The 17,301-nt window shown below is 47.8% G+C and overlaps 1 protein-coding gene across 1 annotated transcript in view; it reads left to right on the forward strand.

The window, feature by feature from the left end:
• Positions 1-13,785, forward strand: part of dscama (Down syndrome cell adhesion molecule a) — a 67,724-nt gene extending 53,939 nt beyond the window's left edge. Inside the window, 16 exon segments of the mRNA XM_047020940.1 lie at positions 121-273; positions 2,199-2,354; positions 2,981-3,114; positions 3,374-3,527; positions 4,255-4,372; positions 4,532-4,695; positions 5,456-5,554; positions 5,911-6,099; positions 6,225-6,515; positions 7,857-8,036; positions 8,148-8,178; positions 8,353-8,468; positions 8,792-8,941; positions 9,858-10,055; positions 10,256-10,558; positions 11,694-13,785. Of these exon segments, the coding sequence (XP_046876896.1) occupies positions 121-273; positions 2,199-2,354; positions 2,981-3,114; positions 3,374-3,527; positions 4,255-4,372; positions 4,532-4,695; positions 5,456-5,554; positions 5,911-6,099; positions 6,225-6,515; positions 7,857-8,036; positions 8,148-8,178; positions 8,353-8,468; positions 8,792-8,941; positions 9,858-10,055; positions 10,256-10,558; positions 11,694-12,070 (2,813 nt within the window). The 3' untranslated portion in view covers positions 12,071-13,785.
• Positions 13,786-17,301: the final 3,516 nt, after the last annotated feature.

Consider the following 17,301-nt stretch of genomic DNA (forward strand, 5'->3'; position numbering starts at 1 on the left):
ATTACTGTGTCTCAACGTTGTTTCTTTATTGGGGAGCCTGTAAAATACAGTAGTCATACGCCGCCATCTGCTGGACTGTTTTGTCACTGCCGGTGAGACCCTGTGTTGTCATGTGACCTCCTCCAGTACCCAGCCGCCCTCCAGAGAACGTCCAGGCCACGGCCTCCTCCCCAGAGATCATCTCCCTGTCCTGGCTCACCCCTCCCAAGGAGGCTCTCAACGGCAACCTGCTGGGCTTCAGGGTCATCTACTGGGCCAACCTACCAGACGGAGGTACACACACACACACACAAACGCACATGGACAAACGTACGCACACAAGCACATGAGGTAGCTACACACTGTTTGCTACCAGCTCACACAGTAGAATGTGATTGGCGTACGCAGCACTCTCACTGGCCCACCTGCAAAGGTACGCCTCCGACACAAGGTACACTCTGATGCCATAACCCACTTACTGGGGTCAGAAGTACACCCGTCACTTTTCATTCGTCACTCTGTCACACGCCGTATTTGTTTGCGACACACCGTGAAAAAAGAAGCCTTCAGAACTCTGAACACACAGCTCCATATGGCTCGCAGAATACAGGATTGGAAGCAGATATTATGAGGCGCAGTCAAACCGAGACAACATGCCAGGCAGTCTCAATGTGGAGACATGTCATGGTGATGGGTTGTGACAGCGGGGCTACCTTTGACCTCTGGTCTGTCACATCCTGTTGTTCTGACGGGCCCTGCGTGCACCCGTACCACATGACTGCTCCCAGTCTGACAGACACCCCTAGTTTGCATGGTAACAGCGAATGCCACTGAAAGACATGTTTAAAACTGGACTGCATGTTCATACGGAACACATACCGTGTGGACATTCAAAATGTGATACATTCAAAAGGTGTCTTGAGTTCCACAATTTTGTTTTTGTGTTGATAAGGAATTGTCACAAATTCTGTAAAAAATCACAATTGTTCAGCTCATATCAGTAGAACGATCCTATCAGTAGTATTTGGCGTTGCTGTTCTGTTAATCCCGATATGATACACACATACTACATTCCCCTTGGAAAGCAGTATCAGTTATTAACCAGCAGAGGGTGTAGTAAGCCTTTGTTTTAACATGACATTGTCGTGGTGGTAAAACTGAGAGGTCTTCCTCTATCTATGCTAACAGAATGGAAATGCTACAACATTTCCCAGAGGCTAATCAATAAATCAATTTGATTGATATCCTAAACTGAAAGAGGGAGTATACGTTCAAACCATTTTACAAGAGAGGAGCAGTGGACTGGACGATATAAAGGCCAGCTGTCTGTGCTAGACTGGCTAGTTAGCGGCCCCCGACTCACAGCTCCCAGAGCAACAGTTGAAGAGACGGCGTGAGGACAGTCCAGAAATACGAAATCCTGGTCTGGGGAGTTGAACAAAATCCAGTCCGGTGAACCAGAGTACAGTTACACAACTGAGCTCATCATAGCACACAGCTGCCCGGGGGAGCCCAAGCTTCGATTACTTCCTAAAAACATCACAGTGGAGGGTTGACACCTGTGCTAATGAAGCGCTGGGCATCAACCAGCGATAGACAGGGGGAGAGAGTGGAACGGAAGGAGGGAGAGAGAGAGAAGGAGACTTGCAGAGAGACTCGGAGAGAGAGAGGTGGAAGGGAGAGAGAGAAGGGAGAGGGAGGGATAGAGAGAGATAGGAAAAGAGAAGAGAGAGAAAGGGAAAGAGGTGACAGACAGCTGGAGAGACAGACATCAATAATTCAACATCTCAGCCAAGGCAAGGAGATGGAGCCCAGAACAGACCTTGTCTGGGCTGTCTAATCTAGCCTTTGTGGCCATGGTGTGATTGAATATGGAGTTATGTCCACAGTCGTGCCATGACATCCTTGGAAATAAAATCTTATTTCAACCCCATGTCATATACTGTGCACTGCAGTGAAAGGGTGTGTTTGCTCTCGTTACCTGGGCAGCGCTGTCAGCCACTCATCTCAGGAGGTTGAACGTGCTGGGGTCTTTATTAGGCGGGACCTCAGATGTTTGGGCTGTGCCCTGTCTCTGTCAACGTGTTCCTTATCTCTCCACCTCTTTCTCTTTACCTCCCTCCTCAATTCCTTTTACAACCGCACCTCCATACCTCCTGGCATCTACCTTACCCCCTCTCCCCTCCCCATCTCTCCTCTCCCTCCGTTCCCTGGCTCAGAACTGGGGGAGATCAGGAACGTGACCACATCCAAGCCTTCCCTGGAGCTGGATGGTCTGGAGAAGTACACCAACTACAGCATCCAGGTGTTGACCTTCACCCGGGCCGGGGACGGTGTCCGCAGCGAGCAGATCTACACCCGCACCAAGGAGGATGGTACGGTCATTCACCTAGGGCCTGAGAGGGAGCTCTGTGCATCTCTAAACAGACACACCCGAGCCAGGGTTGAAATGATGCAACTTTCCAGTGCTCAGATTCAAGTGTGTTGTTAGAGAAGGGTTGTCTGCGTGTGTGCACTGTGCTCGTATGAGAGTTGCTCTACTGTAAACATAAAAATAGAAATCTGCAATGTTGTAGATTTGGTTGATATACCCCAGGGGTCTAACTAAGGTTCCTTTGTGGGTCTGAAGTCAGGTATTGCATGTCATCTTTCCTTTGGTCCTTAGGGCTTGCCTTATGTTCTGGAATTTTGCTGGCTTGAAAGAAAGGAAGGACTCTTTTTCTGTTTTTGTTGAAGTGATAGAAGGTGACATCTGGTCCGGATGCCTTAAAATCAGCAGCTTAAAAGCTGCAGCACCGGCATTCAGAAACTTTGTTGTGGAAGAGGTTTCTTTTCAGTCATAAATTGTGAAATATATCGTACTGTAGACTTTATCTGCCCACCTCAAATCTCAGAGGTAGAGAGTACTGGATGTGTAGTTTATGCTACAGTGAGTTACACCACAGTAAGGATTGACACGAGATATGTAATAATTTTCTTTTTTTACTTCATTTCCCATCAGTCCCTGGTCCTCCCGCCGGCGTGAAGGCAGCAGCGGCGTCTAACTCGGTGGTGTTTGTGTCCTGGCTTCCTCCTCTTAAACTCAATGGCATCATTAGGAAGTATACGGTTTTCTGCTCCAATCCACACCCTACGGTAAGGCCACTGGACACGGATGAGGGAAGGGAGTTTTGGAAGTTCTGGAATGTTCAGGAAGAGCTGGAGGTCTATCTAACATTCTCTCATCTATCTCTATCTCTCTATATTTCTATCTAAATCTACTGTATGTAAAGATTTAGCCAGATTCATTTGGGCAGTGTTTGAGATGTCTAAGATCCCAAGTCATGAGTCCTGTTCCAGTGTTAGGTGACTGTGTGTGACTGTATCCTGCGTGGTTGTGTCCCTGTGTCTCCAGGTGAGCAGTGAGTTTGAGGCAGCGCCGGATGTGTTCTTCTACCGGATCCCCAACCTGAGCAGGACCCGCCAGTACAGCATCTGGGTGGTGGCCGTGACCGCCGCGGGGCGCGGCAACGCCAGTGACATCATCACCATCAAACCCCTGGCCGAGGGTAGGTGCAGGCGCATGTTCCTCTCTGCCAGCTACACAGCGGTGACACGGTCCCGGGCGAACCGTCGTGCAGAACTTCTGACGTCGGCCATTTTGAAAGATTTCATTGAAGCTCAAGCCAAAGTGTTTGAGCTTTTCCGAGGACCGCCAGCCAGATGAAAAGCATGTGTTTCCTTACTTGTGGCTTCTGTGGTGAGACCTCGGGGACTGTACCGTATCTCTACACAGGAGCGCAGGCTGGGCCGTCAAACAAAATGCAAATGGGCTCCTGTTTTGCCCTGTCAGCACTCGTGCCCTGTGGTGAGAGCTGATAAGCTGATGGTTCCCAGTGATAGGCTGCCAAGTGTCTCTGAGTCAGGACCTCTAGCTCTTATCAGGAAGCTCCCATCCTGTTTGAGGCAGGCCTGATGAATGTTCTGGCTGCTCCAATCACCGCCCTCCACACACACGCACACGCACAGACCCCAAGCCCTTACCTGGCCCGGCCACAGTCAGAGCCCCCTTCTAGGTGTGAAAGTTGGAGGAAGGAGTGGACGCAGAGATTTGTCATTTCAACTGCATTAACGCAGAAAGCTGTTTTTTATAGCGGATCTTTGAACATCCATAGAAATCCCATTCTCTTTGAACCCGGGCCAACATAGTATCTTGATTGGTTAGCTTTGTGCGGCTGTGACAGTGATACTGTAGCCTTGCTCATGTGTACTGAGGCGTTGTGTGTGTTTCTCTAGCCCCTGCACGGATCCTAACCTTCAACGGGACCGTCACCACCCCCTGGATGAGGGACATTGTGTTGCCCTGTAAGGCGGTCGGGGACCCCGCCCCCACGGTCAAGTGGCTGAAGGAAACGTAAGTTGAGGCAACCTTGCTGCACAGCCTGGTGACATCACATATAGGGAAGAACATTTTCCAATGTTCCATTTTGTCAAACCAACCACAACTAAGAATCCTTTGCCCGTTGCTGTGTGTTTGTGTCCATGCTAACCATCCCACACGCGTGTGATTCAGCAACGGAAGCCCCGCCCCTGCTGTGATTGACAGCCGGCGCAGTGTCCATGGCAACGGCAGCCTGGTGATCCGCACAGTGAAAGCCGAGGACTCTGGGAACTACACCTGTGTGGCCAGTAACAGCTTCGGCCCTGATAAGATCATCCTCAACCTGCAGGTTCAAGGTAAACAACATGTAGAATAACCACTGTATCTGGGTAGAGCAATTGGTGTACTGAATCTAAGATTAATCATCTAGGGATATACAGTATATATATATATATATACTGTTTACACTATGAATTCTAACTAATTATCAAAAAGTGTATTTTGTTTTGCACTTTACTAACCATCAAGTCCATATGATGTTGTTAGTGTATCATGAGGGGATTAAAGACTCCTTAATATCCTCAAAGAGTAAAGAATGTGTGGGTAGAATCAATAGCACGTACAACACTCTACCTCTCTCTCTGTCTTTCTCTCTGTGTCTCTTTCCCTTCTGCCTCTCTCCTTTCTCTCTGTGTCTCGCTCCCTTTTTTCTCTCTCTCCTTTCTCTGTGTCTCTCTCCCTTTTCTCTCTCTCTCCTTTCTCTCTGTGTCTCTCTCCCTTCTCTGTTTCCTTTCTGTCTCTCTCCCTTTTTTCTCTCTCTCCTTTCTCTCTGTCTCTCTCCCTTCTCTCTCTCTCCTTCCTCTCTGTGTCTCTCTCCCTTTTCTCTCTCTCTCCTTTCTCTCTGTGTCTCTCCCTTCTCTCTCTCTCCTTCCTCTCTGTGTCTCTCTCCCTTTTCTCTCTCTCCTTTCTCTATGTCTTTCTCCCTTTTCTCTCTCTCCTTTCCCTCTCCCTCTCCTTCTCGCTCATTTGATTCTGATGAGCTAATTTGCCTAATTAGATTAGGCTCTTTGAGTTTGAATGACATTAAGATCCTTGTGTGTTGTACCCACTCTCCAGTTCCCCCGGACCAACCACGCCTAACTGTTACCAAGACAACCACCACATCCATCACCCTGTCCTGGATACCTGGGGACAACGGAGGCAGCTCCATCAGAGGTACCTTCTCAGAGCCCTCTGATGGCATCCCACACTGGGGACCCTGTTCTACCAAGTCTGCATATCTCCAATAACACCATAATCATCTCCCTCTCTCTCTCTCTCTCTCTCTCTCTGTCTCTCTCTCTCTCTCTCTCCCTCCCCCCCCCCCCCCCCCCCCCCCTCTCCTCTCTCTCTCTCTCTCTCTCTCCTCTCTCTCTCCTCTCTCTCTCTCTCTCTCTCTCTCTCTCTCTCTCTCTCTCTCTCTCTCTCTCTCTCTCTCTCTCTCTCTCTCTCTCTCTCTCTCCCTCCCCCCCCCCCCTCTCTCTCTCTCTCTCTCTCTCCCTCTCTCTCTCTCTCTCTCTCTCTCTCTATAGGCTACATCCTGCAGTACTCAGAGGACAACAGCGAGCAGTGGGGGAACTACGCCATCAGCCCCAGCGAGCGTTCCTACCGGCTGGAGAACCTCAAGTGTGGAACCTGGTACAAGTTCACCCTGACGGCCCAGAATGCAGTGGGCCCGGGACGGATCAGCGAGATCATCGAGGCCAAGACCCACGGGAAAGGTACGCACACGTCCCCTCCCGCGAGGGCTGGCATTTCATCCCGACTCCTCACACCCGCGACGAGTCCTTGTCGTGCCGCCGCCCCCGATTCTGACCCACGGTGTCCTCCTCCCCTCTCACCCCAGAGCCTCAGTACTCCAAGGACCAGGAGCTGTTCACGAGCATCAACGCCACGCGCGTCAGGCTCAACCTGATCGGCTGGAACAACGGCGGCTGCCCCATCACGTCCTTCACCTTGGAGTACCGTCCGGTGGAGTCGCCGGCGTGGACCACGGCCCAGCGCACGTCGCTGACCAAGAGCTACATCCTGTACGACCTGCAGGAGGCCACCTGGTACGAGCTGCAGATGAAGGTGTACAACAGCGCCGGCTTCGCCGAGAAGAGGGTCAAGTTTGCCACGCTCAGCTACGACGGCAGTGAGTTCCCTCACCGTACTTCCACTTCCAGTCTTGATCCATCGTGTGTTTTTTGTCTGTGCGACGAGCGTGTGGAACATGTGGTGATCCGTGTGCCTGGCACACGCGTCAACACTCGCTGTTGTTGTCCCGTCATGGGCCTTAGGAAATGTGGGTTTTTGGGAGTGAAGGATCTGTGACAGGATGACAGACTGAGTGACTTTTACCAATCCCATCCCCTGGAAATTCATTTCCAGCTGTCCAAGGGTAGCATCAGACCATATTATTTAAGACCTCTGAAGAAAGGGACATAAATCCCCCCATTTTCATATCAGCAGAGCTCCAGGGTTGGTCTCACTGGTGTTAAAGTGGCTGTCTGCTGCCAGTCTCTCCGACCCCGCCCCCGCCCCTCACCCCAAACCCCTCCAGCCATGGGGGTTCAGGTCGTGCTGATGAATCGGGACAGTAAAGTGCCTCCCCGTTTTTCTGCTGACTCCGGCGGCTGCGGCTGTTTTGTCTGCTGCTTTTTATGACGCCTCCATCAGCCCTGTATCGAGCGAGGGCGCATTCATTATATGACTCTGGTGAGGGGGGCATAGATGAGCAATCACCTGCCAGCACCCCATCCAGCCCCCCCCCCCCCCCCCCCCACACACACACACACACACACACACACACACACACACACACACACACACTCCTCCCACGCTCAACCTGGCAGACCCCTCCCCCCTCCAACCCTGTCTTTTGGTGGTTCAGCCCCTGCCATCAGAACAAACCCCCTGGTTCTTGACCCAGGGTTCGTTTGTCTCCACCTGTGCCAGACATCCGCCTCTACTTCCGCCCTCACCCCTCCCCTACCCCCATCGACCCGTCCAGGAACTGTGAAAGAAGGTGGTGGGGGGGAAATTGCTGAGCGTCGGTTCAGCTGAGAAGGATGAGTTCATCTCTTTTAAGTAGCGCTTCAGTCAACTGGGCATTATTGCCTATTCTGCAAAAGGTCAGGAGCTGATTGCAGCACAGTTCAGCAGCTTGCCGGCTCGGGCCGTGTTGTGTGATTGGAGAGAAAGACATTACTTTGGGATGCAAGCTGCAGAAGCACTCGGCTTCTAACAGGCGCTGCCGCATGTTTTAAACATCACCACAAAGGTCACTTGCTGTTTAACATTCAGCAAACACAAACCCCATATGGACGTTTTTCTATATTTTGGTTCGGACTTTCGATTTCTGGTCTCAACGTTTGATCAACCTGGTTGTCTTTCATACATTTGATGTCATTACTATTATGAGATGATGATGATGATGATTAGTATTAAAAGGATACCAGTGCATGGCCGTTTGTAATGAAGGCGTTCCACACAGGCACCATCGCCCCTCTGGTCAGGGCTCCAAACGGGCCTCCGGAAGGCAGCTCGTCAGGCAACGAGGGTCTGAAGATGATGGTGACCATCTCCTGCGTGCTGGTGGGCATCGTGCTGGTCTTCACCCTCCTGCTGGTGCTGAGGAGGAGGAGGAGGGAACAGAGGCTCAAGAGACTGAGAGGTGAGAGGTCACCGCATACATTCCCAAACTAATATTGCATGTCATACTTGCATTTTTTTTCTTAATCTTAACTGAATTGTTGGTCATTCATTTATCCTGTGTGGTCTTTAGATGCTAAAAGTTTGGCTGAGATGCTCATGAGGTAAGAATCATCCAGAAGTTCAATGCATTTCTGCAAACTGTAGTTGTATAATGTATATTCTTATACTATTCGTATACAACTATACCAATAAAACATTAGTGTACTGGTATTAGAGGAATTACAATGAAAGCTTCCAGTAACTGACACTTGAATGGCTCTCCTGTGTTCTCTCAGTAAAAACACCAGACCAGCAGAGACCATTAACAAGCAGCAGCAGACCCTGCGAATGCACATCGACATCCCCCGAGCCCAGCTCCTCATCGAGGAGAGAGACACCATGGAGACCGTTGGTGAGTGGAACTCAATAAATATCATCCCTGAAATACTGTCTACTTCAAACGACAGGAAACCCTCTTATGACTTTCTTAGTAGCATGAATATTGTCTTCTGAACATTCTTCCTTTGGGTCCGTGTTTGGATGTGCACTATGAAGTCAAAGACAATACACCGATACACTTTTGGGTTGTTGATGCTTCAGTATGTCAGTGTCTAGACAGCAGTGGTGGATTCTTCCAGATTCATGGGGAGGACTAGGTTTGAGAGTCCTGTCTTCTCACCGTCCCCCAGACAAACTGTAGTTGTATAATGTATCCGCGTTTTCTCCGTCCCCCAGACGACAGGTCCACCGTGCTGCTGACGGACAACGACTTTGGGGAGACCCAGAAACAGAAGTCCTCCACGGTGACGCACACAGTCCACTACCAGTCCCTGTCCCAAGCCACTGGACCACTGGTGGACGTGTCCGACGCCAGACCTGGAACCAGTAAGTCCAGTACGGACACATTTCATTTCCTTTGGTAGAATAGCGTTTGTGTTTGGTCGGAGGAGCACCTCTAGACCACCCGACAGGTGAAAACAAACTATAACGTACGGTTTGTCTGTCGAAATATGACTACTAGAAAGAAAGCTTATAAAAAGGTACATGCAGGGCCTGCCTGTCTTTAGTTGTACACCAGGCTGCAGTATGCGTCTATGTGCTCGTTAGCTTGTTGACAAACAAGAGGACGGTTCAAAGTTAATTTGGAGCTGGGTCGACCTGTGTTCCACCTCTCTCACCCACTCAGTTCGCTCCCTCTAATTGAAGATAATTGGGTGTGCTGGTAACGCTCTGACTCTAGCAGTCCTGAGACATCGGGGATGTAATTAGCACCTCCGTTACCCTCTCTACTGATGGTACTGACAGTGAGGAGCCAGTGGACACACTTGTTCCACGTTACCTTCATGTTCCAATAAGTTCCTTTTTACACCTTCATTCCATCCCTCTCAGAGTTGTCTGTGTTGACAGATGCATTGTTTAGATGATTCTCCACAGAGAAATGTATGTAGGTGTTGTTTTATCGTCTGTAGGTGCCTTATTGAACCTCATCTTTTACATGCAATATTGACTTATGTTGCTTAGCTGTACATGTACCTTTCCCAGAGTGACATTTTACATTTTCATGTAGAAAATTCTGGAAGTAAACAATTTAATAGCTGAGTCGTTATTGATGCACGGCTTAGGCAATGAAATCAATTAGCAAGCTTCCACTTTAGCACATTAAGCCCTGTAATTATTCACGTCAACAGAACAGTATTTTAACTCTGGTCGGAGGCAAGGACATTGTGTCCCTCTCCCTATGACGTAATGCAGTGCTTCCATGAGCACTGTGACGTGACATCTGGCTCCTCCCTCCTCTCAGACCCCACAGCCCGGCGTACCGCCAAGGCTGGCCCTGCCGCTCGCAACCGCTACGCAAGCCAGTGGACCCTCAACCGGCCACACCCCCCTGTCTCCGCCCACACGCTGAGCACCGATTGGAGGCTGCCCACGCCCAGAGTGGCGGGTTCTGTGGACAAGGAGAGTGACAGCTACAGTGTCAGCCCATCTCAGGACACAGGTGAGCCAACGCATTCCAGACCCGACGACACTTCCTGTTACCCGTCTTATGATTAACACGGACTTCAACCCATGCCCTGTAACACCAGTCATTTAATAACTACTACTATACAACACTCGGAAGCCCTCGTACTGAACCATGCTAACGTTAGCGGCTAACCTCTCCACTAACCTGACCTCTAACCCCGCCTCACGCATCAGACCGGGCGAGGAGCAGCATGGTCTCCACAGAGAGTGCCTCCTCCACCTACGAGGAGCTGGCGCGGGCCTACGAGCACGCCAAGATGGAGGAGCAGCTGCGCCACGCCAAGTTCACCATCACCGAATGCTTCATCTCCGACACGTCCTCGGAGCAAATGACGGCGGGCACCAACGACTACACGGACAGCCTGACCTCCAGCACGCCCTCCGAGTCGGGCATCTGCCGCTTCACCGCCTCGCCGCCCAAGCCCCAGGATGTCAGCCGCGTCATAAACATGGCCGTGCCCAAGGCCCACAGACCGGGTGAGGCCGAGCTGCTGGTTGGCTAACTGACCTGGGCCTGCATGACTAATGTTTTAAAATGGCCTTGCTCTAATGCTGGGACTCGCAAACAGGTTCCTTAACTCCTAACTCCTAACTCACAACCCTAAAATCACTGAGTCTGGACTGAACGAGTGTGGAAAGATTACGATATTTCACAGTGTTCTGTACCAGTTAATTCTGATATGGTTTGTTTTGTTAACTGCAATGTATTCATTTCGCAGACCACAAATGTAATAAGGAAAAAAACACTCAAAATACAATGCGGGTCACTCAGACCAAACCAATCAATTCAAAGTCATTCCCCTCTCCCTTGTAAATGCCAGCGTCTGCATAGTAGGCCAAGCAGAATATATCCCAGGGGTATTTACTGCTGATAGATCAACTGTTCTGAAAATAATGATCTGGTAAGCTATAAAACTGCAGCTGTAAATTTGAAATTTTCCACTATTTCTCTCTTATTAAATCAAATTGGATGCTGATTGTTAGATTCTTGCAGTGTGCAATAGTGTGCACAGGTATGTCACAGGAGAAACACATTTGAATCTTTTATACTGTACATTGAGGTCAACAAATTAGGTTCTGTGTATTTCAGTTAAGGTTAATCATAGAGATGTACAGTAACTTACACTCATTTCTACTCTAGCATTATATATTTAACACAGATATATTCTTACTGAACTCCACTGCAATCTTCAATCCATAGCATTACTTATTTATGTTATGGATAAGCAACAGTCTTCAGTTTTCCCCTGCTACAATAAGCATAATGGAGCCAGAGGAAATTGAAGAGTGGAAGATACCACAGTTTAATTTAATGTTGGTCTAGGTCAATGTGAGACCAAGAACACAGTCAGCTTGTACAGCACTAGGAGAATATCTAATGGATGCGGAAAATTGAAAAGTATGACTTCAGTAAAGTCAAAGGAGAGAGGTCTAGTTTCAGAATGTGTCTGATTGGTATTGTATGATAGGGAGTCGCTGCGGTAGATGTTTTGAGTTGGTCCAAAATAGGCTGTTTGTCTAAAATAGTCAAATGCCATAACAGCATAGTTACCATCCTCTCTCCCCGGTGTTCAAATATTAACCACTCTGCGTTCTCTCCTCTCTCCTGTAGGAGGCGAGCTGGTGCATCTGCCCCCATACCTGAGGATGGACTTCCTGCTCAACCGTGGCATGTCATGCTCGGGGACATCCAGGGGCGGAGCCAGCGGAGAGGGGGCGATGGGCCAGGCGTGTCTGGAGCCTCAGAAGAGCCGCTCCCTGAAACGCCCCTCGCGCATGGCCCCCCCTACGCCCACTGAGGCCCCCCAGGCCAGCAGGGACCCAGTGGCCCAGTGGCAGCCCGGCTCAGCTGCCACGCTGCCCCACAGAGAGGGCTCGGAGCTGGCCCAGGCTGCCAAGCTCAGCACTTCCCAGGAGTCCCTGCTGGACTCCAGAGGACACCTCAAACCGAGCAGCAACCCCTACGCAAAGTCCTACACGCTGGTATAACACCAGGAGCACGGGGCCAGACTCAAACTCACGCTAACACTGGACTTAACACTCAAGTGCAGTAAGCTGACTCTCACCACGCAGTCCTGTATATACGTTCCCCTTTTCTTCAACGAGGGGTCACTTTTACTAATCTCCTTTATTATTTATTTTGGAGCTTTCTTTCCTTTCTTGTTTGTTTTTTTTTAACTCGTGAGACAAATTCACTCATCTGAAGTGACTCCAGGGGGAGCTTGCCAAACTAATTGCGTTATGAAGGGAACATTATTTATTCTTTATTATTCTTGTTAATTCTTAATGATTAATTCGTGATTATTAATTGTTGGTTGTCAAATATTAATGATTATTAATTATTGATTACAAACAATCAATTATTACATTATTACCATTACAACGTTTTCATAAAAACCTGGACACCAATTTTCTGGAGTGGGAGACGTTTTTTTTCTATGGAAATTACTTCTAAAACACTGACTTAAACTTTGGAGAATTCTGGGCATGAAAGCAATCCACACCAGTCCAAACTTGTCAGCTGCTCTCAAATTGTTACTTTTTTGAAGAAAAAAAAATCTATTTCCTATGGATGCATGGGGACTGACCAACTAAAGACATTGAGCATTCTGACCAGGACTGGACAGCCCAGTTGAGCATTTTGTCACACTATGAAATGATCCAATGTGAAGATTTATTATTCTTATTACTATAAATATATATATAAAAAGAGAAATCACTTTTATTTGTGGATATTACAGGGAAGAATTGATTTGGTTAATAAAGTCCTTAGTCATGTTTGCACATATCTCGTTTTGATTAGGAAATCAAGTCTCTGTTGATCTGTGTCCCATCTGATGGTGCAATATGAAAAAAGATATGAAAATTATATGAATACTATTGATCTATACTATACTGTATTGAAAAAAAAGAACTTATGTTGTGAGTATACTTACAGGGCGGGACAAACTCCAGCTATGTATTCAGGTGTAGTTTACCACTACTAATTTGCCAGGGTGGTAGACGATGTTAGCTAGAACAAGGAGGGTTAGAGATAACGGTTTGCACTTCACGACACCCAAAACAGTGTCCAGGCTGAGGCCTCTATTCTCAGTGCACTAGGTAGAGTCTACATGGCTCTCACTCCTGATCCGTAGACCTATTGCTGCTGCACTGCAGTGAGACTCCTCTACAGGGAAAACTTGAGACAATCCAATACAACCCCCCCCCCCTTCAAACCAAACGTAAAAGTCTATGGGACTACAGTATCTAAAGTGTGGATATAAGAAGCTGTTTATGTTGTTGTCTACCCTGGCCCATTTTTGTTCTTCTTAATTCTTTTCTTTTTTTAGTCCTGATGGGAGAGTTTGATAAGAATGCTGTGAGGTCTTTATGCCAGTTTCTATGGGTTAGTTGAATTACTTGTCTTCATTATGATATTCCTTTTAACAAATATGTCGCTTTTTATTTTTAACATGGGTGTTCACTATGGTGGCACTAAAATAAAGAGAAACTAACACAGAGTTACAATTTGATTAATAAAAAGGCTGTTCCCCAAATCTTCCTCCACAGTTTGACATGAATGACTGGTGATGGCATAAAAACAGACATAGCTTGATGCCACGGGTCCCACATCTAAAGTGAATATGAACTAGATTCATCATCCATCACTTTTTATGTACCAGCACTCATGCATCTCACAATACTCAAATCTCTATATTAAAGTATTGTTTGTACCAAAGACATTGATCCTTTTTCCCGTTGCCATGGTGGTTGAGATTTCCCTCACAGATGCTGTCACACACACCTTACCTTGCAGGTGGCAGTCCTGCAGAGTATGGCACACACACACACACACACCATAATTCCAGTCCGTACCATTAGTCCCACCTGTCCATCTTCTGGAGGTTGTCAGTATATGTTCCTGCAATCATATCTTGCTTAAAGATCGAACAGTTACTATTCTGTACGTTTCACTATCCTGATTCCTCCCGATCTCATGTGTGCTGGTCTTCAAGCAGGGAGAGCGAGATCATGGAGCACTTAGTGTCGGGGCAGAATGGATGGGCAGGGTCACACCATTACCAAGCAAAGGATCCTGATGTTCCTGCTGGTGCGTGAGTGTACGTGACAGGAAGAATATCCATCCGTCACGGCAAGTCTTGTTCCAAGAACTGTGTAAGGTACAGTCGCAGTGCAAGTTGTTCTTTTGAAGGATGCATCTGCAGTAAAGGAATTGGATCACATTGTCATATTGCCAATAAATATGAGCTGAGTCAGGTGATTTGGGGATTTCAGTTAACCAATCCCCAAAGAGCTGGTAGGTCAGGTGTCCCTACTGTAGGCTCTGCCACGTGAGGGGGGAAGAGGGGCTCCTTTCTCCTAAATTGGCCTATTGATTTGGAGCCTTCCACCCTGTCACTCGAGAGATCAAGCTTTGGCTGCCTGATGCCTCAGTTGAAAATTGCTTCCACGGTCCTATATCACAGAGCGAGAGCTAATGCGAAAGCGTATTACTCAGCATGACAACTGTATTCGCCATCCGCTTCTGAAGTACACAACAAATTAAGCGTGGTGACAGAGATTTACTCGCCGCCAACACTCGGACGTTATTAACTGCTGCCGTAAATAAGAGACGGACCCACTGAATTATTCTCTCTGATCGGCCGGAGAAATATGGAGCTGTCTCCGACTGGGAGGCTGATTGCATCGTGAGATGAACGTGGGGCCCGCGCAATGTGCTTTAATTAGGACGTGTTGAACGCAATCGCATGATCAGAGACTGGAGAGAAGGATGTGCACAGCTGGGGCAACATGCGGAACATAACGTTGTCTTTGTCAAGAACAGGTACACGATTGGAGAGAAAAAAAGATTGATGGCCTCATGGCCCCTATTTGCCAGAGCTATTAAAGAGATGAGAGAGAAACGACATATGCCTCCGCCCTGTAGGGTGGAAGGATCCACTGCAGGGGAGTGATTGCTCATCATAGTGAGTCCAGTTTGGGAGTTCTGTTCTTCCCACACCTATGTCTCTAACTCCCACTCCTGTCATGGTTCCTGCATGATGCTTGCTTTGAGATCAGATCTAATGTGTTTTGGACTATTTTAATCCCAGGGATTTCTGATCATAAAAGGTCCAAATAAACAATATGGGTCTTTAACAGTGCACGCTCACAGATATCCAACGCCTGTGTCAAGCGCAGCAATTTCGCTGACCTGAGTGGGATTCAAACCCACTGCAAGATGACTGACACGGAACGATAACTCTTCCTGATTCAGTGGAAAATCTCTCAAATACCGTATCTACCGAACAGAACACTGACATGAAAGAAAGATTCAAAGAAAGTTGTAGACAAGATTACAATATCCCCCCTGCTTTATCAAGAAAATATGAATCCATTTAAGTTGGTTAAAAAACAACACAGTGGTGATAGTTTGTCTTCCATACCAAACATTAACCTTTAGCGAAGTGGAAGCACCGTCATATTCAACAACAACAACGTGAGGTGTGTTAAATCTTCTTTAGGAGGTTGGGTGCCTCCCCAGATGCCAAGACCGTGTCCATGCTCCATGGATCATGAATGTCGCCCACACCCTAGTCATAGGGCCAGATGTCAAAGCTCCCTGTCAGAGAGACCACAGAACATTCCTGGTTTAGGTTCAGCTCCAACACTCTCCTTAACAGACACACTGGTGGACAGATTACTCAGCGAAAGGCTCATGTTTCCAAGCCCTGTAAACCTCACTGTAATACATTCCTCTCTCAAAAATACAAAAGTGAAGAGGGAGAACACCTTCATAGACAGCAGTTTGAGTCCTGAAAAGTCTGGTTCTGACATGCATTCTATTTGCTATTAGTAATGCATTTGAGTCACCCGGAGATTAAAGATTTACTATAAGACCTAAACCTATCCTTTGCAAAAACTCATCTTCCGAAGTGTTGACATTTGGTGACATTGGTGTTGGATTAGGACAGCGTTGAGGAACAAAGAGTCACAGGATTATCCACGAATCACACTCAAGGGTGCAGAGATCCCAGATTGACATGCTGACAAACTCAGTGTCAGGCCCTTTGGGTTTCCTTGCAGTTGTAATCTGTTCCATCATAATCTGGGTTTCATCAATTTTAACCTCGGCTTCAACTGGATTGTAATCTTTACGTATTTGACCTAAAAATTACGGATCTAAGATGTACAAGCTTCCGGCTCTAGTCTTTCACAAAGGGCTTTCAACACGGACTGCTTCTTGGTCAAATCCTTGTTTCAGGGTTCATTTTCTAATCCACTGACTCATAAATGTTGAAGGTAAAAAAGTAATTATCACTGGCATGAACTATACAAATAGAGACAGGTGAGGGAAACAGCTGCTTTTCCTTCTAGTCCTCATTTTCTTTTTATACAACAGGTACTCATGTTTCGACACGCCCTCCCTCCAATGTATGTACGGACGAGGCCCCCAGGGGTCGTGACCCCAGCACACCAGCACTTGGACATGAACGCTTGCGGAGACGGCTTACACTTTAGCCTCGCTCGCTCTTTCACCCCGGCTTTGGCGCACGTGTCCCCCGGGCTGACTCTAATCTGGGAGAAATGAATTACAGGGCTCAGCGCTGCCTCCGCTGGCCGCTCGTGTCAGCAGGTTATTGACCCGTGAAATAGAGCCGCACCTGAGGCTCCGATCCTGGTCCTTCAGACCAAGCCGTCCGCGTGATAGGGCCATGCTTCACTTTTCCTGGCAAAATGTTTGATTTTCTTCTTCCCCAGACTGACTGGCTACAGCCTAGCTACCTTACACTTAACTCTGTCGCACTGCTGGTTCCTGCGAACAACCAGGTTGCAGGTGTTGGTTGATTCGGATGTCTGTTTTTTCAAGAGCATCGTAACTATTGTGCTGCTTTTGTGAATTTGCACTGTCTTGTTCCTTGCCTGCGTAGCTTGAGGGACTGGGTTCTATTTTAGCCTAGGACTAGGCTTATATCCAGGTCTGAGGAACTGGGCCCTAATGTTCAGCTTCTCTGTGCAGAGTTTAAAATGTTGAGTGGACTGCTTCGTTATAGGCTCGAAGTCATCCAGTAAATCACGAAGATCAATTGCTGCATTAAGATCAAGGTTCATTGCAGGCTCAGGGTAAAATATCAATTTGTGTAATCCAATAAGCCTGTTAAACTGTGTAATGATCCTGAAAATAAGCACGTTACAAGTGTACTCACTTTCAATAATTTTATGTTAGTTGTTTTCAA

Source organism: Hypomesus transpacificus, chromosome 5 (assembly GCF_021917145.1).
Source record: "Hypomesus transpacificus isolate Combined female chromosome 5, fHypTra1, whole genome shotgun sequence".
NCBI classification, from domain to species: Eukaryota; Metazoa; Chordata; class Actinopteri; order Osmeriformes; family Osmeridae; genus Hypomesus; species Hypomesus transpacificus.